The following is a 21159-nucleotide window of genomic DNA, read 5'->3' as shown; positions in this document are numbered from 1 at the left end:
CTTTGGGTGCTGTTTTGTGATTTAGTGTTCTGGTTAGTTGCATAATCAGCGAGCCATTCCCAACACTGTAACAGAAGAGTTGTATTCTGTGTGTCAGGGAGTTTGTGCTTAGATTTTAGACCAATCCACCCATCAGAATGGAATGTTCAAAGGGATTCTGCTAGTTGGGATATGTGGTCTGTAAAGTTACTTTAAAAAGGATCTAGTGCTTTCATGGCATATCTGATAAAAACATTCTTCTCAGGCTTCCAGTCAGGTACAGGTGGAAGCCCGAGAAGAGTTTATTTGTAAAGTTACCTGCTTATATTCAAAATGTTGAGGTTAAGTAGGTAATTATAGCCACTGAAAGTGTACTTGAAATTTATTATTTTCTTTGTGATCAATAAGCGTAAAACAATATAAACTTTCTGGCAGGGGTTGGTCATGAGAGCAGGACGAGATCTGCTGTATTGAGTAAATTGGTTGCAGTTTCCACGTGCTCAGTTCAGTAGGTCCCAGCAGATCAATAAAGTGAATGGTGAAACTTGGCAAATGAGACTCAATGTGGAACGTGTGAGGTGATGTGCCTTGATAAGAGGAATGAACAGCAGATTATCATCTGTGCTGAAAGTGACCGCAAATGAGCACAGTACAAAGGGATTTTGCAGGTAGGTGGTCCTCTGCGTGAATCACAAACAGGTTGTCAGATAGGTGCTTCAAGTGGTGAAGAGGACAAACGAGATTATTGGCCTTCGTTGTAATTGGGTTAGAGTTTAGCAATAGGGAAGGTTTGTTACAGGGTGTTTTGTCACGTAGATCCTCTTACTTGAAAAAGGATACAACATCCTCCACTTTTAAACCTCTGTCTTAAACATACACAATGACTTTCTTTGGAGGCTGGCAGAAAGAGAGGTCTTATTGGATCCAAAGGGCATGATAGAAAATCATTAAACGTTTTCACTCATAGAAGAAGTACATTGTTACAAAGTAAGGCACTACTCGTTTAAAACTGACTGCACATAAACATTTCTTCTCGTGGAGATAGGGAAGCACTAGAATTCTCTACCCCTGCAAAAAGTAGTGCCAGGATCAGCAGCTGTAGTCAACGTGTTTGAAAGATTCGGTAATTGAGGGTGATAGAGGCTGAGGCTGGGACAGATGAGAACTGGGGTAGATCACTCCTGATTGTATTTTAAACAGGGCAGGTAGCTGACTCCTGCTCCTGTGTCCCTGTCCCAGCACTCCATAGAGGGACTGTTCATTCACTTGCTCCGTTGCATGTGTCGGAAGGATTCTGCTGTTCGTCTGCAAAGTTGACAGGGACTCCAGGGTCTGGGGCTGCTCATGTTCCTCACACCCACCTTCACTCTCACAGAACTAAACATTCAGCAGTACAGCACAGGACTAGGAACTTTGGCTAAATTAGTTACATTAATAACACCTCATTCCTTCTACCTTAACATGGTCCACAGCCTTCTACTCCCTGTATATTCATGTGCCAATCTAAGAACCTCTTAAACTTCTTGTTGTAACTGTCTCCACCACCACCTCCATCAACGTATTCCAGGTATCCGCCACTCAGTTTAAACAAAAGCTTGAACTTTCTACTCCCCCCTTAAATGCATGTCCTCTAGTATTAGACCATCTATCCTGAGATAAAGATACTGGCTATCTATCTACCTGTGCCTCTAATTTTACCAACTTCTTTGTGGTCTCCTCTCAGCCCCTGCCACTCCAGAGAAAGCAGCCTGTGTTTGTCCAAACTCTTATAGTGCGTGTCCTCGAATCCAGGCAGCATCCTGGCAAACCTCTTTTGCACCCTCTCCTGAGCCTCCACATCATTCCCGTAACGGGGTGACCAGAATTAAATGCAATATGCCCTAACTACTGTTTTATAAAGCTGCAACGTAATTTCCTGACTCTTCAACTCAGTACCTTGACTGATGAAGGCAACCATTCCATACACCACCTTTACCACCTTATCCACTTCTGCGGGAGTTATGAACATGGACCTCAAGATCCCTTTGTACACCAAAACTGTTAGGGGTCCTACCATTAACTGGTGTGCTTTCCCTTTGCATAAATGCTCATACTTGGCCAGATTAAACTCCATCTGCCATATCTCCACCCATATCTGCATCTGATCTACACACTGCTGTAGTCTTCTACAGTATCCACACACCACCAATCTTTGCGTTATCTCCAAACATGCTAACCTATCCATCATCCAGATAATTTCTATAAATATCATAGACATTGGACATCCCAGCATAACACCACTAATTACAGCCCAGAATAAAACCCATCAGCCTCTAACCACTGACTTCAATGGACAAACCAATTCTAAGCCAAATAGCTAAGACACCATGAACCCATGGATCATAATCTTCCAGATAAGCCGACTGTGAAGGACCTTATCGAATGCCTCACCAAAATCTACGTAGACAACATCACTCCTCAGTTCTTTTCCTTGATATTTATATACCAAGTGCCCTGCCCATTAATGTCACATTACTCGGCTTTGATTTAAACACACTGTCTGCTGTGTCTGTCTAATTTCTCTTAGTGATGTGACAAAATACCAAGTTATCAGAAGATTGCGGCCGATAAGAAAGACAATGGGGGAACATTCAGAAATGTTAATGAGAGACGAGAGAGATTAACGAAAAGAGACATAGTTCCGAGTATTTTCAGATGGGTTGCTTTGAACCTGAACTGTTTGAAGTTTGATGGACAGGCGATACCCCAGCAGGGGGATAAAAAGAACAGGTTCGCTAAGGCAAGCGACACACCACGACACCACGAGATGACGAGACCCTGGAAAAGCGGTGTGCCCCCACAAGTTGGTGGGAGTTTTGGAGGTCTGGTCGCGGGACTGACCATAGACGCACAGGGTGGAAAGGTACGATCGGCGGGAACCTGGTGTGTGTGTCCGCCCTTGCCTGGGTGCCGGGTTCACCGCAGAAGAACGATCGTATCCGGAACGGAGGGGTCACAGTCGGTGACCTCAGAAGACATTAAAAAGGGCTCGCCCGAAAGCTAACTGCGAGGAACAAAGGTTGGTCTGAATCCGACTTGCATATTCATTCTCTCTCCCCAACGGCACAACAGCGATTACTGCGAACTGAACTAAACTGAACTGAACTCTGTGTCACTTGAGACTGATCATTTTACCCCTAGACTGCGATAGAGCTTGATTGATTCCTATTATCCTAGTTCTGTGTACATGTGTGTTTTACCATTGCTAACCTGTTGCATTTATATCCTTACTATTAGAGTACTGTGTTGCTTATTTCTTTAATAAAACTTTCTTAGTTCCAGTAATCCAGACTCCAACTAAGTGGTCCATTTCTGCTGGTTTGGCAACCCAGTTATGGGGTACGTAACAGTGAATACATCACGATTCCCAGTGAAGTACAGTTTGTATCAGTCAGTACCTGCACAGAAAGATCCCTCAAACAGCATCAAGGTGATTCCTCTTGTTACGCTTCAGGTGTTGACTGAAACTTGAAAGTTGGCTCCAGGGTCCTGGGACAACTCTGTGCGGGTGGTGTGTGTGGGCAGAATGAGGCCCCCTGTGACGGGGGTGAGCTTCAATCCCAGACGAGCTCAGTAGCTGTTACGTACACTTTGAAAGGGAGAATAAAAACACACCTGTGTCAATCCCTGCAGCAGCTGGTGACCCTGGGATCACTGAGCTGACAGCCACCATCAGAACATCTCTCAAGAGGGTGAACCCTCACAAGTTGTCAGGACTTGATGGTGTACCTGGTGGGGCAACAAAAACCGGTGGCAATAACTGGTCGAAGATGTTCATGGACATCTTTAATTTCTCACTGCTGCAGTCAGAGTTTCCCCCTGCTTAAAAAGGGCAACAATCATACCAATATCCAAGAAAAGCAGGGTGAGCGGCCTCAGCGACCGTCACTCACATCAACTGTGACGAAGTGCTTCGAGAGGTCGTCTATGTTCCGAGCCTGCACTGGTGTCACTCCCCAGCTCTTCCTTCACTATATCAATGGCTGCTTCCTGCACCCACGTGGAGTTCGACAACTGCATCAACTTTGCCTCCAACTTCCAACCTGCCCTCAAGTTTACCTGGTCCATTTCTGACACCTCCCTCCCCTTTCTCAATTTCTCTCTCTCTCTCTCTCTCTCTCTCTCTCTCTCTCTCTCTCTCTCTCTCTCTCTCTCTCTCTCTCTCTCTCTCTCTCTCTCTCTCTCTCTCTCTCTCTCTCTCTCTCTCTCTCTCTCTCTCTCTCTCTCTCTCTCTCTCTCTCTCTCTCTCTCTCTCTCTCTCTCTCTCTCTCTCTCTCTCTCTCTCTCTCTCTCTCTCTCTCTCTCTCTCTCTCTCTCTCTCTCTCTCTCTCTCTCTCTCTCTCTCTCTGTCTCTCTCTCTCTCTCTCTCTCTCTCTCTCTCTCTCTCTCTCTCTCTCTCTCTCTCTCTGTCTCTCTCTCTCTCTCTGTCTCTGTCTCTCTCTCTCTCTCTCTGTCTCTCTCTCTCTCTCTGGAGACAGGTTACCTGCTGATCTTTCATAAACCCACTGATTCTCACAGCTACCTGGACTATACCTCTTCCCACCCTTAACCTGTAAAAATGGCATCCCCTTCTCTTAAGTCCTCCATCTCCGCTGCATCTGCTTTCAGGATGAGGCATTTCATTCCAGAACTAGAGATGTCCTTCTTCTTCAAAGAAAAGGGGCCTTCCCTCCTCCACCATCAATGCTGCCCTCAAATGCATCTCTTCCATCTCACACACGTCTGCCCCTCACCCCATCCTCCTGCCAGCCTACCAGGTATAGGGCTCCTCTAGGCCTCACCTACCACCCCACCAGCCTCCGTGTCCAGCACATAATTCTCCGAAACTTCTGGCACCTGAAATGGGATCCCACCACCAAACACATCTCCCCTCCAACGTTTCCGCTTTCCACAGGGATCGCTCCCTATGACACTCCCTTGTCCATTCATCCCTCCCCACTGATCTCCCTCCTGCCCCTTATCCTTGCAAGTGGAGCAAGTGCGACACCTGCCCCTACACCTCCTCCCTCACTACCAATCAGGGCCCTAAACAGTCCTTCCAGGTGAAGCGACTCTTCTCCTGTGAGTCCGTTGGGGTCCTATACTGTGTTCGGTGCTCCCGGTGTGGCCTCCTGTATATCGGTGAGACCCGACATAGATTGGGAGACGACTTTGCCGAGCACCTATGCTCCGTCTACCAGAAAAAGTGGGATCTCCCAGTGGCCACCCATTTTAATTCTACTTCCCATTCCCATTCCAACATGTCAGTCCACGGCCTCCTCTACTGCCGTGATGAGACCACAATCAGGTTGGGGGAGCAACCCCTTATATTCCATCTGGGTAGCCCCCAGTCTGGTGGCATGAAAATAAATTTCTTGAACTTCTGGTAATAACACCACACCCCCCCTCCCCCCCAGCATTCTTTCCCATTTCCCTCTCTCACCTTATCTCCCTTGGTGGGTCCAAACTGGGGGGCTGAAAATGGAGATGGAAGCCATGTGGAACAATATGGCGAGTTCCATCCACTTTGTGTTGTTAATTCAATCTACAAAACAACAAAAAAGAAAATTGGCGGCTCTAGGCCGAACGTCTGCCTTCCAACAGACATTTAGGCAGCTCAGAAACCACACTACAGGTGACAGAGTACACTTGTGTTGCCCAGAGCCAACAGTGCACGCTGGGCAGGGCCGGAGGTACAAAGCTGTGATGTTTCCGAACCACACAGCAGGGTATGGGTGGGCCAAAATTGTTGCCCACATTGCAGTCCATGGTTTATCCAGAACTCTCACCGATTATCCCCCAACAGCCATCTGACATACCAGGCTTGCGGTAGATTTAAACCCATGCCACGTTGCTAACCTGCACCCTGCTGCTCACTCAGCAGGGAACGTCTGTCTTACTGATCAATGTCTTGCATGGCCTGATGTAACATCTAGTCTCTGATATCTGCAAATGTGTTTTCCAATCCTTCAACCATCATAGGTAGTAGCTTTCTTTGCCGAGGTTTTTCTGGGATTTATAATCACCATGCCTCGTGGCCAAGTGGTTAAGGCGTTCGTCTAGTTACCTCAAGGTCACTAGTTCGAGCCTCAGCTGTGGCAGCGTGTTTGTGCCCTTGAGCAAGGCACTTAACCACACATTGCTCTAGTCTGTGTGAGGAGTGGCGCCCCACACAGACTTCCAATCTGCGCCTTGTAAGGCATGAAAATGCCCGACGCAGGCCTCTCATGGTCTGAGTCGACGTTCCCTCCCCTCTGGTGAAAACAGGACCTGTTGCTCTTTGACAAGCGCTTCACCTAACTATTCTGGGGAGGTGTGAGCACTTCCAGCCTATTCTTCCATTCGATACCGTTATGGCCAACTTGTGACCCAGCTCCAAATAACAACCATCGCCCCCATAATCCCTTGTGTGACATGCTATAAGGTTTCACTGATAATGTAGTGGTTTCTCTGTGGCAGAAATGTTTGGGTTATTACCAGGGATAACGGGGTTTGGAATGCCGTTGTTCTCTCTTGTGAGTCTGGAAGAGAGATTTTCGCGGTCTTTTGCCGGGGAGGGATGAGGAGAGGAGACGCGAATGGAGGAAGTTGGTAGACCTCAGACGGAGTGGACTTGGAGTGAGGGTCTGAGGGTCTGAAGGTCAGTGACGATCGGGGGAGGTCAGTGGTGGAGAAACAGCTCATCAGAGAGCTCCAACATTGCGCAAGAGACTGCTTCATAAGAATGGGCCCTTTTTCTTTCTTTTCGTTTTCTTGACTAACCGTATAGTCAAAGTAAGAATTCTAAAGCTTAATCGTTTAATTGCATATTCTGTACTGATTGTTATTTCAGGGTACTAATTTGTAGCAGGGGAGACATCACGCAGCATCCACCCAAACGATGCTGCCTGGCCTGCTGCGTTCACCAGCAACTTTGATGTGTGTTGCCTGAGATTTCTTAAGTTTGGCCAGTTTGGGGGCTATCACCCCCTATATTAAGCCGCTAGCCGAAGCAAGAGTTACAATTGCTTAACAAATTCACCCAACATCAATTCCCACCTGAAAAATAATTCCAGGCTCACCACACCATTCCCAAAAAGCCAGATTCCATTTTGCTTGCTCTAGCACCAGCAGAACAGATTTATCTCTCCACACTACCAGACACTTTCATTACAAAATCTTCAAATTGACCTTTAAATATCAAATATGCAGGAAACAGACTGGGTGTTAAAAATCAAGGTGATTTATTCAGCATTTGTCAGGAACATTAAACTCCAATCACGGGCTGTAAACATCAGCAGAATGAAGCCAGACCAGGACAATGACCATGGTCAAATCCTGGATATCATCAGTAGCAATGATAGGAAAATCCAGCTCCTATAGCCACTCATCGACTCACTGGTGATTGGGCAGACTGGATGACCTACTGATCCCTTCCCACACTCACAGCCGGTGAATGGCACCATCGCAGTGTGAACTGGTGATTCCACAGTCTAGATTGCTGGCTGAACCCCTTCCACAGTACAGCAGAATGGTCATTCCATAGGGTGAGATTGCTGACGAATATGCACTCTGTTTGAGTGGGTAAATCCTTTCCCACACTCACAGCAAGTGAGCAGCCTCTCCCCAGTGTGAACTCGCTGGTGTGTTTTTAGGTGGACTGACTGAGTGAACCGCTTCCCACACACAGAACAAGTGAATGGCCTCTCCCCGGTGTGAACACGCTGGTGTATCAGCAGGCTGTCTGACTGACTGAATCCCTTCCCACACACAGAGCATATGAATGGCTTCTCCCCAGTGTGAACTCGCTGGTGTGTTTTTACATTAAATGACTGTGTGAATCCTTTCCCACACACAGAGCATATGAACGGCTTCTCTCCTGTGTGAACTCGCTGGTGTGTTTTTAGGCTGAATGACTGTGTGAATCCTTTCCCACACACAGAGCAGGTGAACGGCTTCTCACCAGTGTGGCTTCGGCGGTGAGTTTCCAGATGGGAAGGAGAAATGAATCTCTTCCCACAGTCCTCACACTTCCATGGTTTCTCCCCAGAGTGACTGATCTGGTGTCTTGTCAGTGTGAATGCTTGACTGAAGCGTTGTTCACACTCAGAACGCGTTGGCCATTTCTCTCCACTGTCAGTGGAGCTTTCTGCTTCCATGTACAAAGTCTGCTGATGTTCAGATTCCAGCGGATTGGGTGACTCTTGCAGGTTGTGATCTGTTGCTTGGTTTGAGCTTCCGGTCAGTGAAGCCTCCATTACTGACACCCTGTGAAATTAATTTAAATGGAGTGTGAGAGAGAAAGGCAAGTTCTGAAATTTAGACAACTGTGACCACCATCAGAGCAAAGCGATGCTGAAACTGGTGGATTATTATTATACACGTAACACCAGGCTCTAGGGCAGCTTCTACCCCGCTTTTATAAGACTATTAAATAGTTCCCTGGACTGTGACCTCACGATCTACCTTGTTGTGATCTCACACCTTATTGGTTACCTGCACTGCCCTTTCATTGCAGCTTACACTATATCACTGTTGTGTTACCTTGTTCTACCTCAATGCACTGTGTAATGAATTGATCTGCAGGAACAGTATGGAAGACAAGCTTTTCACTGTACTTCAGTAGATGTAACAACAATAAACCGACACCAATAACCTACAAGGCCATGCCAGGAAGATCTGAGGTCAAGAGTTCACCTTCTTATCCAGAGGTCCATTCATGAGTGTGATAACAGTGAGGTAGAAGCTGTTCTTGAGACTGGTGGTGAGTGCTTTCTGGCTTTTGTATCTGCCCGAAGGAAGAGGGTGAAAAGAGAATGTTCGGTGTGGGTGGGGACTTTGATTCTGCTGGTTGCCTTACCAAGGCAGTGAGAAGTGTAGACAGCGTCCGTGGAGGGGAGGCTGGTTTCTCTGATGTGCTGAGCTGTGTTCACAACTCTCTGCACTGTCACTGCTATACCAAGCCGTGAAGCATGTGGACAGGCTGCTTTCTTTGGTGCATCTGTCGACACTGGTGTGCATCACAGGGACATGCTGAATGTCTAGCCTCCTAAGGAAGTACTGAGGAAACATGTTCTTCCTGTAGAAGTACTGCAATAAAGCTTTACTAGACCATTTCCTGGGATGGCAGAAGTGACATATGAGGACAGATATCGACATTTAAGCCTACATTCATCCATTATTAAAAGAATGAAGTGGATTCCAGACTTCACAATGTACTTCATTACGATTTCCCACGTTATTGTATACCTACATCTCACTCTCTGTTACACTTTATTGTATACCTACATCGCACTCTCTGTTACACTTTATTGTATACCTACACTGCACTCTCTCTGTACTGTTACACTTTATCCTGCATCGTTAATGATTTCCCTTGTTCTATCTCAATGACTTGCTCTGCAAGGATTAAATTCATTGGCTGTGTTGGAATTAGGAATTTGCTGTGATGTGTTGGTGAAGACCCAACAAGCAACAAACACCAACTTTCAACAATTATAAAGAATAAATACATAATAAATTATATATAAACATAAAAGGGGGAAAAGATAATTACATTCGAGGTTAAGGGACAAATATGGAATAAAATGTGCATAAATAAATGTACTAGCATGTATCAACAATGTAAACAACATTATGGAAAGTGGTTTCAGATGCCTACAGTGCAATGCAGTGACAGGTAACAGATAGAGTGGAGGGAGTGTGACTTGGATTGCTGATCCGATTAACTGTCATGACAAGCTTTTCACAATGGGTTCTCGATTGGAGCCAAAATGGCTGCAAACATTTTGCCAAGCTTGGCGATGAATCAAGCTTCGAAGCTTTTCACTGTATCTCGGTACACCTGACGATAATATACCAATTCCAATACTTGTGCTTCAGTTGAGCAGAGAGCGTGGTGCAGGGTCAAAGCTGGTAATAAGAGCTTCATACGTGGTGATTTCAAGATTCATAAGTCTTCTTTACCTCTCCTTACGAGATCTCTCTCTCCAATTCCCACTCAATCTCTGTCCACAAGTAACCTCTCTGGCCCATTTTCTTGACCATCCCATCCATCTGCCATTTCCCATAGCTTTCTTACTGATCATTAAGTCACTGATATGGTCATTTCTGATTGTTTCCTTGTTTCACTCTTCTCCCATGTTTCCCCTTTCTCCTCTGTATAAGACTTATCCCCCATGTGTCCACCCTCGAATCATGCAGACATGCCCATGGCTACTGATCTGCGAAGTCACAGCCAGCCAATATCTCTCATCATTTCCCCATCTCACTCTCTAACCCTGCTGTCCACTGTTTTTTTGGGGGGTTTCTGAGGTATGTGTCAATTCACCTTTTCACCCGTAAGTCTAAAATAGTGTAATATTGACCCCCAATAACTTTTTATTCAAAGCCACCTGTAGGAGCCATGTATCTGTTCTTTATCTGCATTTTATCAGACAATAGACAAAAGGTGCAGGAGTAGGCCATTCAGCCCTTCGAGCCAGCACCACCATTCACTGTGATCATGGCTGATCATCCACAATCAGTACCCTTTTACTGCCTTCTCCCCATATCCCTTCACTCCGCTATCTTTAAGAGCTCTATCTAACTCTTTATGAAAGCATCCAGAGAATTGGCCTCCACTGCCTTCTGAGGCAGAGCATTCCACATATCCACAACCCTCTGTGTGAAAAGGTTTTTCCTCAACTCCGTTCTAAATAGCCTACCCCTTATTTTCAAATTGTGTCCTCTGGTTCTGGACTCCCCCAACATCGGAAACATGTTTCCTGCCTCTAGCGTGTCCAATCCCTTAATAATCTTGTATGTTTCAGTCAGATCCCCTCTCATCCTTCTGAATTTCAGTGTATACAAGCCCAGTCGCTCCAATCTTTCAACATATGACAGTCCCGCCATCCCGGGAATTAACCTCGTGGACCTATGCTGCACTCACTCAATAGCTAGACTGTCCTTCCTCAAATTTGGAGACCAAAACTGCACACAATTCTGTGTTTATTGTGGTAACTAGTCACATGAATGGGAGTGTACTAAAGCAAAGGAAAGAAGTCACGAGTTCATGCTTTGATCAGTGCACTTGGAAGCTGAGGGCCAACGGAGGTCATATCTTTTGCCGAACACTCACCTTATACTTGAGTATGCTTAAGTTTCATTGCTTCAGGATTGTACATTTGCTAATTGCTTATAAAGGATTGAAAATAACACTATTTGTAAATAGCACTATTCTTTGCATTTCTGATCAGATGCTAACTGCATTTCATTGGCTTTGTATCTGTACTCGGCACAATGACAATAAAGTTGAATCTAATCTAATCTAACCTAAATGCATATCCTCGACTTTTACAGCAACCATTTTTGGAGTGAGGGCATGTGTAACAAATCTGTAGGGTCACCGGCAGCAGCGATTGTTCTGGTTTTGGCTGCAACACTACCAAAGACCTGACACTTTCCAGTGTCTAAACCATGGTGAACAAAGCACAGTGTATTTCATTACCTGTGGGTCTGCAATCTTTGCAGGACGACTCGTGGCTTTAGTGACCCAGATAACTTTGGATCTGTTGGTGTGTCTGGTGAGATTCCCCAGCCGCTCATTCTCCCTGCTTGTCTTCCTCTCTCGAGCAGAGTCTGCTGGAGTGCCTGAAACCCACGTTGCTGTACAGATCTCTCCCTAGGGCTCGTCGTCTATTTGTTCTCTTGGCTGCATTACTCTGGAACAGGAGTACATCCAATCAAAGGCTTCCAGCTTTTCCCAAAGTCCAATTATAGGAAAACAAATTCCCTGCTGCCCCCCCACAACCCCTTCCCAGCTGACCCAGTTAAGCCCCACAACCCCAACCTCATCTGTTCTATCCAGCTGACCCAGTTAAACCCCACAATCCCGACCTCATCTGTTCTATCCAGCCCTAATGGGGTGCACAGCCTGGTTGGGACACACTGTCCTTGGTCATCAGTATTCCAAGGGGGAGGGGTAGATACAGGGATACAGAGCAAACCTCACCAACTCACCTTAACCTTAACACTGTCCTTGGTCATCAGTATTCAAACTTTACAACTCCTCCCTTGGAGGGTCAGACACCCTGAGCCAATAGGCTGGTCCTGGACCTATTTCCTGGCATAATTTATATATTACTATTTAACTATTTATGGTTTTATTGCTATTTAGTTATTTATGGCGCAACTGTAACGAAAACCAATTTCCCCCCGGGATCAATAAAGTATGACTATGACTATTCCAAAGGGGAGTTGGGGGTAGATACAGGGATACAGAGCAAGTTTAACCAAGTTTACCATCTTGTCTCTCAGAATTCCACAGGTCTTTGACCTGAAACACAAACTCCAACACAGATGCTGACTGACTAATAATCATTTCTAGCACTTCCTGTTTCTCCGGGTTGCTCTCCGGTCTCCAGACCAGACAGGAACCTCGTGGTCTGCTACCGGCGCCTCTATTATTTTATCAGGGCAGACTCAGCACCCCTGTCCATCACATCCATTTCAAATCTGTGGACCGACAGAATCTCACAACAGGGAAGGAAGTGCAAACAAATATGAGAGACTTGTGGGGAGACACAGCACAGGACTTTTAGCCCAATGTATCCTTGCCAACCATCAGCACCATGTACTTTGAAACTACAATGTGCAATCACGAGGAAGGCCCACTACAATCTTTGCTCTCATAGAAGGGAAGGAGGTTTGACTTGTCACCAAACACTCAAACAAACTCCGACACATGCGCTGTTGGAAGTATTGCGACTGGTTACATCTGTGTCTGGGATGGCCGTCTGAATGCACAGGAAGGTAAGAAACTGCAGAGAGCAGTGGACTCACCCAATACATCAGGGGCACACCCCATGATAGTGTCTACGTGGGGCTGAGTGGCAGTGTAGCAGTTAACACCATGATCTACAGCACTGTCAGTAAGATAGCAGCTCGATCCCCACCGCTGTCTGTAAGGAGTTTATCTGTTCTACCATTACCACCTGGGATTTCCTCCTGATGCTCCAGTTTCCTCCCACATTCCAAAGTTGTACATTTCGGTTTAGTAAGTTTTGGGCATGCTCTGTTGGTGCTGGAAGCACGGCAATTTGCACAATGCTTGCTGATTTGATTAAAACGATACATTTCACTGGATGTTTCAATGTATATGAGACATAAAGCTAACCTTTACCTTATCTTAACCTTTCACGAAGTGCTGCTTCAGGAAATGAGTCTGTGGATGGTCCATTGAGAGGAGGGGCTGTACTGGACCTGGCCTAGGGTCCTGAGCCTGGCCAGGTGACTGCCTTTCAGTTAGGGTGCAGTGACCAGAACTCCGCAACTTTTAGGATAGCTAAAGATGACACGTATGGTCTTTGTGGGAGAGTCTTAAATTGGGATAGGGCAAATCACGAGGGCATTAGGCTGGCAAGTCCACATCAGACATGCGGAGGGTGCTTAAAGATCAATTGCACAGTGTACAGGAAAAGTATGTTCCTGTTAGGAGGAAGGACAGAGATGGAAAGATAAGAGAACCTTGGATGTCTAGAGAGGTGATGAATTCAGACAAGAAGAAAAAGGAAAAGTATGTTAAGATTTGGAAGTTAGGATCAAATGAAGCACATAAGGGTACAAAGAAGCCACAAAAGAACTAAAGAGGGGAATTAGGAAAGCTACAAGAGGCCATCAAAAATCCTTGGCAACAGGATGAAGGTGAATCCCAAAGCATTCTACGCATACATCAAGAGCAAGAGGGAAACTCGGCAGAGGGTGGAATTACTCAAAGATAAAGGGGGGAACATTTGCTTGGATGCAGAGAATGTGAGTGAGGTACTTAATGAGAACTTTGCTTCAGTACTTACCAGGGAAAAGGATATGAAGGACCAGGAGATCGGTGCTGAGTATATAAATATGTTAGGGCATTTAGAGGTCAAGGAGAAGGAAGTGTTGGGTTCCTAATGAGTATTAAGGTGGATAAGTCCCCAGGGCCTGGTGGGGTTTATCCCAGGGTATTGAAGGAGGCAAGAGACGAGATTGCTGGGCCCTTGACCAGTATCTCTGTGTCCTCTCTAGGCACAGGCAAGGTCCTCGAGGACTGGTGATGGTTAGTGTTGTACCTCTGTTTAAGAAAGGAACAAGGGAAATTCCTGGGAACTATAACCTGTGAGTCTCACACCACTTGTACAGAAATTGCTGGAGAAATTTTTAGAGAGAGAATATTTGGCATATTTGGAAACCCATGCCCTATTTAGCGAGGCAAACTGCAGATGCTGGAATTTCAAGCAACACACTTAAAAATTGCTGGTGAACGCAGCAGGCCAGGCAGCATCTCTAGGAAGAGGTACAGTCGACATTTTGGGCTGACACTCTTCATCAGGACTCCTTCTAACGAAGGGTCTCGGCCTGAAATGTCGACTGTACCCCTTCCTAGAGATGCTGCCTGGCCTGCTGCATTCACTAGCAACTTTTATGTGTGTTACCCTAATTAGAGAGAGAGCCAGCAAGGTTTTGTGCGAAGCAGGTCGCATCTTACCAACTTGATTGAGTTCTATGATAATATGATGAGAGACTGATGAGGGTAGTGGGTGTTACCTAGGGTGTTAGTAGGGCATTTGACAAAGTCCTTCATGGGAGGGTAATCCAGAAGATTAAGGTACATGGGGTCAGTGGTGAATTGGCTGTTTGGATTCAGAACTGGCGTGCGCATAGAAGACAGAGGGATCGTGGTTGATGAGTCTTATTCAAGGTCTGTAATTCCACGGTGGTGTTCCACAGAAATCTGTGCTGGGACCTCTACTGTTTGTAATATACATAAATGATCTGGATGAAAATGTAGACAGGTGGGTTAGTATGTTTGTGGACGATACCAAGATTGGTGGAGTTGTGGACAGTGGAGAAGACTGGCAAAGAATACAGCATGATATAGATCAGTTGCAGATATGGGCAGAGGAATGGCAGATGGAGTTTAACCCAGATAAATGTGAGGCGTTGCACCTCAGTAGGGCAAATGCACTGGGACAGTACACTGTTAAGGGCAAGACCCCTAACAGTGTTGCTGAGCAGAGAGGTCTTGGGATCCAGGTCCATTGATCCTTGACAGTGGCTACGCAGGTCGAAAAAGTGGTTAAGAAAGCTCGTGGAATGCTTGCATTTATTAATCGAGGCACTGAATTCAAAAGTCATGAGGTTATTTTGCACCTTTCTAAAAGTCTAGTTAAGTCACATCTGGAGTAGCTCATACAATTCTGGTTCCCCCACTATAGGAAGGATGTTGAGGCTTTGGAGAGGGTGCAGAACAGGTTTACCAGCATGCTGTTTAGTTTAGGGGCCATGTGCTATCACGAGAGGCCTGATGGACATGGGTTGTTTTCTGTGGACGTCACAGGCCGAGGGGAGATCTGATAGGCGTTTATAAGATTCTGAGAGGCATTGATAGAGTACACAAGGAGTATCTGCTTCCCAGGGTAGAAATGTCTAATTCCAGAGGGTATGCACTGAAGGTGAGAGAAGGCAGTTTCAAGGGGGGTGTGAGGGGCAAGTTTTTTACTCAATGGATGGCACCTGGAATACACTGCCTGGTATGGTGGTAGGGGCAAATACATTAGTGGCTTTTCAAATCAAGTCAAGTCACTTTTTATTGTCATTTTGACCATAACTGCTGGTACAGTACACAGTAAAAACGAGACAACATTTTCCAGGACCATGGTGCTACATGAAACAATATAAAAACTACACTGAACTACGTAAAACAACACAAAACTACACCAGACTACAGACCTACCCGGGACTGCATAAAGTACACAGAACAGTGCAGGCATTACAGTAAATAATAAACAAGACAATAGGCACAGCGGAGGGCAGTAGGTTGGTAGTCCGATGGCTTGAGGGGTTACATAAATAAACAGGTGAATGGCGGTGTCCAGGATCACGTCCGTTTCTGTACTCCCGCCAAGTATTTCGTTGGAGTCGGATGTAGTCCAATTTATTGTCCATTGGAGAGCAGAGTGGATGGGAGAGCCAGCCGGCTAGGGCTTGCTTTTTTCCTGGCACAGACTCCTGCCCGCTAGCCTCACTTCCGCTTCCTCGCACACCGCTTACGACGTCCCCACCTCCGGCCACCGGCATCAGGCGACTCTGAGGACTGCGGGCCCGATTCCCTCAGCAGGCCGAGGTCGCGCAATTTAACCAGCAGATCTTCACGAAGGTTTGTTTTTGGGCGATCTCTGTATTGTAGCAGTATCTGGCAATGGTAGATAGTCGCTCTGTTGTCCATTGCCCTAAACCCTAATTGTGCCTTAAAACTAAATTAAAGTAGCACCAGATTTGAAAGGCCGCTGCTGCCGTGCCACGCTGCCTGCTGAGAGACATTTGGATATACACATGGATACAAGGAAGATGGAGGGATATGGACATTGTGTAGGTAGGAGGGATTAGTGTTTGGCTGTTTATGATTTGCTTTTTTAGCTAGTTTGGCACCATATTGTGGGCAAAGGACCTGCTCCTGCACTGCATTGTTCTATGTTCTGAAGTAAAATCTGTCAAAGATCCCCACTATCCTGCCCGTGCTATTTTCTTCCAGCTACCGTCGGGTAGGAGGTACAGAAGCCTGAAGTCCCACGTCACCAGGTTCAAGAAAAGCAACTTCTCTTCAACTATTCGGTTCTTAAACCACCCAGCACGACCTCAATCACTACATCTTTTACCGTGTACCACTGAGAGCATACTCACCAACTGCATCTCAGTGTGGTACAGCAATTGTCCTGTATCGGACCGCAAAGCACTCCAGCGTGTGGTGAAAACTGCCCAGCGGATTATCGGCACCCAATTGCCCACCACTGAGAACATCTATCATAAACGCCGCCTGGGCAGGGCGAAAAGCATTATCTGGGATGCATCTCACCCTAACCATGGACTTTTTACCCTCCTCCCATCCGGTAGGCGCTACAGGAGCCTCCGCTCCCGCACCAGCAGGCACAGGAAGAGCTTCTTCCCTGAGGCTGTGACCCTGCTGAACCTCGCATCACAGCGTTAAGCAGTATTGCACCCATATTGTACTGTCTCAGTACTTTTATATTTGTGTGCTGTAGCACTTTTTATTCGCAGTTATTTTGTAAATAACACTATTCTTTGCATTTCTGGTCAGATGCCAACTGCATTTCATTGGCTTTGTATCTGTACTCGGCACAATGACAATAAAGTTGAATCTAATCTCATCTAATCAGTACAGCAAAACTGTGACAAGCTGATCACTTTGGACTACAAAGGAGTTTCTAACTTTTGCTCCAATTGTGTTTTTGCCTGTAATAACTTGTGTATAGTTTCTGTTGAATTTGTGTTTCTGTTTGTGAATGCTGCATATCAGATGCTCTGCGCCTGTAATAGTCGGCTTCCATTGCACTAGTGCAAATGTACAGACGCTGTGGTCACTTTACCAGGTACAGGATCGGAACCCGAAGTGGAGTTCTGCTGCTGCAGCTCATCCACTTCAAGGTTTATCAAAGATGCTCTCTTGCACGTCACTATTGTAATGTGTGGTTAGTTGAGATACTGTCGTCCTCCTGTCAGCTTGAACCAGTCTGGCCATTCTCCTCCGACCTCTCTCATTAACAAGCCCACAAAGCTGCTGCTCACTGGATGATTTTATTTTGTAAATTCTCGGTAAATTCTAGTCCAGGGGTCTCCAATGTGGGGTCCATGGATCCCTTTCTTAAATGGTATTGGTCCATAGCATTAAAATGGCTGGGAACCCCTGCTCTAGACACTGTTATGTGCAAAAATCCCTGGCGAACGGCAGTTTCAAAGATTCTCCAAGAATATTGTCTGGCACCAACAATCATTCCACAGCCAAAGTCACTTAGAGCACATTCCTTTCCCATTCTGATGTTTGGTCTGAACAACAACTGAACCTCTAGACCAGGGGTTCACAACCTTTTCTAATGCCATATAGACCAATACAATTAAACAAGGTGGCCATGGATCCCAGGTTGGGAACCCCTGTTCTAGACCATGTCTACACGCTTTAATGTGTTGAGTTGCTGCCACATGATTGGCTGATTAGGTATTTGCATTAATGAGCTGTTGTACCTATTAAAGTGGCCAGTTTATGTACGTCAACAATTTGTCTCACTTGTTAAGTTTGTGGGTGACACCAAAATAGCGGTATGGTACTGAGCTGCCAGAGGAGATAGTGGGGCTGGTGGTGGTGGACAGGTTACGATTATGTTCAGAAGACATAGGGATAGGTTCATGGATAGGTAAGGTTACGAGTGATATAGGCCAAAGAACCCGTCTCCGTGTGTATAACTCTCTGACACAAGCTCGGCTGCAATATTTTAAACTGCACACAAGTCAGACTTCAGAAGGAGCATTTGAGTTTTTGACCCATTCCTAAATACCATGTTTGACAGAGGTGTGTGGCATCCGTTAGTCTGGCGAGACCAGGGCGCAGGCCTGGGCAAGGTTTTATGGAAGACCGGCAGTTCCCCATGCAGCAAGTCTTCCCTCTCCACGACACCGACGTTGTCCAAGGGAAGGGCAAGGGCCGATACAACCTGGCACCGGTGTCGTCGCAGGAGTTGCCAGAATGAGGTTGAAGGCAGTGTCGGATTGCCTTAGGGACTCCAGCTCCGGATCTGTCCTCAGGATTTACTCTCGAAGCCTTTCCCATGAGTGGGTATGGCCGCAAGGCAGCGGAGGTTTGAAAGCAGAGCTTTCCCTCTCTTAGATGGACTGCCTTCCCAGGCTGATGAGCTCGATCTACCTGAAGCACTGGTTTTCAGGCGCCAGGACCCACCTTCGCCCCTTCTCCTGTCAGTAGAAACAGTTCCGCTGGGCTTAGAGGCTAAACCACACGAGAAGGCCAGGAGTTGAACCTGGTTGTCAGAGGCTATTTGAGTCACATGCCGTAAGGAGCACCTTTAGGTAGTGGGAGCTTGTCCCCATTACCACTCCTCGGCTTGACAACCTCGGCACAGAGGTATTATGGATGTAAAGATTCATTAACTTGGCTGAATATGGGACATAAGTTATTCAAAGACACTGTTGAAGATGTTCTTCAATGAGCAGAGAAATGTTCGGGCATATTTAATACAGGTGTTAAAATTGCCGATGGGTATCATGTAATTTCAAGATGAACTGTTTCCATTGGAAGAGAATTATTCAACATAGGTTGGTACTGGGCGTTTTGCTCTCAGTCAGTTTTGTTCTAGTTAAGTGCACACGATCAGGCCCTTCAGCGCAATAAATTAATAGCAAGCTATTTCCTAATACCCACACAATGGCCATATCCATACATTTCCTCACATCCAATTGCCGATCTAAACGTCACTTAAATGTCGCTAATGTATCAGCCTCTACCACCACCGTTGGCCGCGCATTCCAGCCACCTACCACTCTCCACGTAAAAGAAGACGCCCCTCACATCTCCTTTTTGAAATTACCTCCTGTTACGTTAAATCATGCTCTCTGCTAGTAGATATTTTGACTCTGGGAAAAAGATACTCTCTGTCTACTTGATTTATGCCTCTCATAATCTTATAAACCTCTATCAGATCTCCCCTCAGCCCCACCTGCTCCAGAGAAAACAACCCAAGTTTGGCCAACTTCTTCTGTACCCTCTCAATATTAACATATTAGCAAGGCTCAGTGCTGGGACCCCAGTTGTTTACAATATATATTAATGACTTGAATGAGGGAATTAAATGCAGCATCTCCAAGTTTGCGGATGACACGAAGCTGGGTGGCAGTGTTAGCAGTGAGGAGGATGCTAAGAGGATGCAGAGTGACTTGGATAGGTTGGGTGAGTGTGCAAATTCATGGCAGATGCAATTTAATGTGGATAAATGTGAAGTTATCCACTTTGGTGGCAAAAATAGGAAAACAGATTATTATCTGAATGGTGGCCGATTAGGAAAAGGGGAGGTGCAACGAGACCTGGGTGTCATTATACACCAGTCATTGAAAGTGGGCATGCAGGTACAGCAGGCGGTGAAAAAGGCGAATGGTATGCTGGCATTTATAGCGAGAGGATTCGAGTACAGGAGCAGGGAGGTACTACTGCAGTTGTACAAGGCCTTGGTGAGACCACACCTGGAGTATTGTGTGCAGTTTTGGTCCCCTAATCTGAGGAAAGACATCCTTGCCACAAAGGGGGTATAAAGAAGGTTCACCAGATTGATTCCTGGGATGGCAGGACTTTCATATGAAGAAAGACTGGATGAACTGGGCTTGTACTCGTTAGAATTTAGAAGATTGAGGGGGGATCTGATTGAAACGTATAAAATCCTAAAGGGATTGGACAGGCTGGATGCAGGAAGATTGTTCCCGATGTTGGGGAAGTCCAGAACAAGGGGTCACAGTTTGAGGATAAAGGGGAAGCCTTTTAGGACCGAGATTAGGAAAAACTTCTTCACACAGAGAGTGGTGAATCTGTGGAATTCTCTGCCACAGGAAACAGTTGAGGCCAGTTCATTGGCTATATTTAAGAGGGAGTTAGATATGGCCCTTGTGGCTACGGGGATCAGGGGGTATGGAGGGAAGGCTGGGGCGGGGTTCTGAGTTGGATGATCAGCCATGATCATAATAAATGGCGGTGCAGGCTCGAAGGGCCAAATGGCCTACTCCTGCACCTATTTTCTATGTTTCTATGTTTCTATTATCCTCCTCAACATTGATCTCCCTATCCTCCTCGCCCTTCTCTTTTGGTAGATGCTATTTAGGGACCTCACCCACATCCTTTGCATCCACACAAGTGCTTATCCTCTTTATCCTTAAGTGATCCTACTCTCTCCCTAGTTTTGCTCCTGATGTGTGTATAGAATGCCTTGGGATTCTCTTTAGTCCTAGTGCCAAAGATTTTTCATGGCCCCTTCTGGCTTTCCCGATTTCTTTCCTGAGTTAGAATATAAAATATAGAACAGTACAGCACAGAAACAGGCCATTCGGCCCACAGTGTTGTGCTGAACTGGCTAAAAAGCAAATCAAAAACACCCAAACACTAAACCCTCCGACCTACACCATGTCTATATCCCTCCATCTTCCTTACACCCACATGCCGATCCAAATGTCTCTTAAAAGCTTCTAATGTATTTGCCTCTACCATCATTCCAGGCAGTGCATTCCAGGCATCCACAACTTACCCCTCACATCCCCCTTGAACCTACCCCCTCTCACCTTCGATGCATGCCCTCTGGTATTTGAACCCTGTCTTTTCTA

General features: G+C 46.1%; 1 protein-coding gene across 1 annotated transcript in view; it reads right to left on the bottom strand.

The window, feature by feature from the left end:
* Window positions 1-21159, bottom strand: part of LOC134352467 (uncharacterized) — a 192867-nt gene that overhangs the window by 54969 nt on the left and 116739 nt on the right. The window contains exons 10-14 of the mRNA XM_063059744.1: window positions 16020-16169; window positions 11465-11638; window positions 7782-8244; window positions 7583-7736; window positions 3723-3837 (exon numbers count right to left, since the gene is read on the bottom strand). Of these exons, the coding sequence (XP_062915814.1) occupies window positions 3723-3837; window positions 7583-7736; window positions 7782-8244; window positions 11465-11638; window positions 16020-16169 (1056 nt within the window). The remainder of the gene's footprint in view (window positions 1-3722; window positions 3838-7582; window positions 7737-7781; window positions 8245-11464; window positions 11639-16019; window positions 16170-21159) is intronic.

This window comes from Mobula hypostoma, chromosome 10 (genome assembly GCF_963921235.1).
Source record: "Mobula hypostoma chromosome 10, sMobHyp1.1, whole genome shotgun sequence".
NCBI classification, from domain to species: Eukaryota; Metazoa; Chordata; class Chondrichthyes; order Myliobatiformes; family Myliobatidae; genus Mobula; species Mobula hypostoma.
The sequence above is the reverse complement of the archived record's forward strand: the minus strand, read 5'-3'. Positions and strand labels throughout refer to the sequence as shown.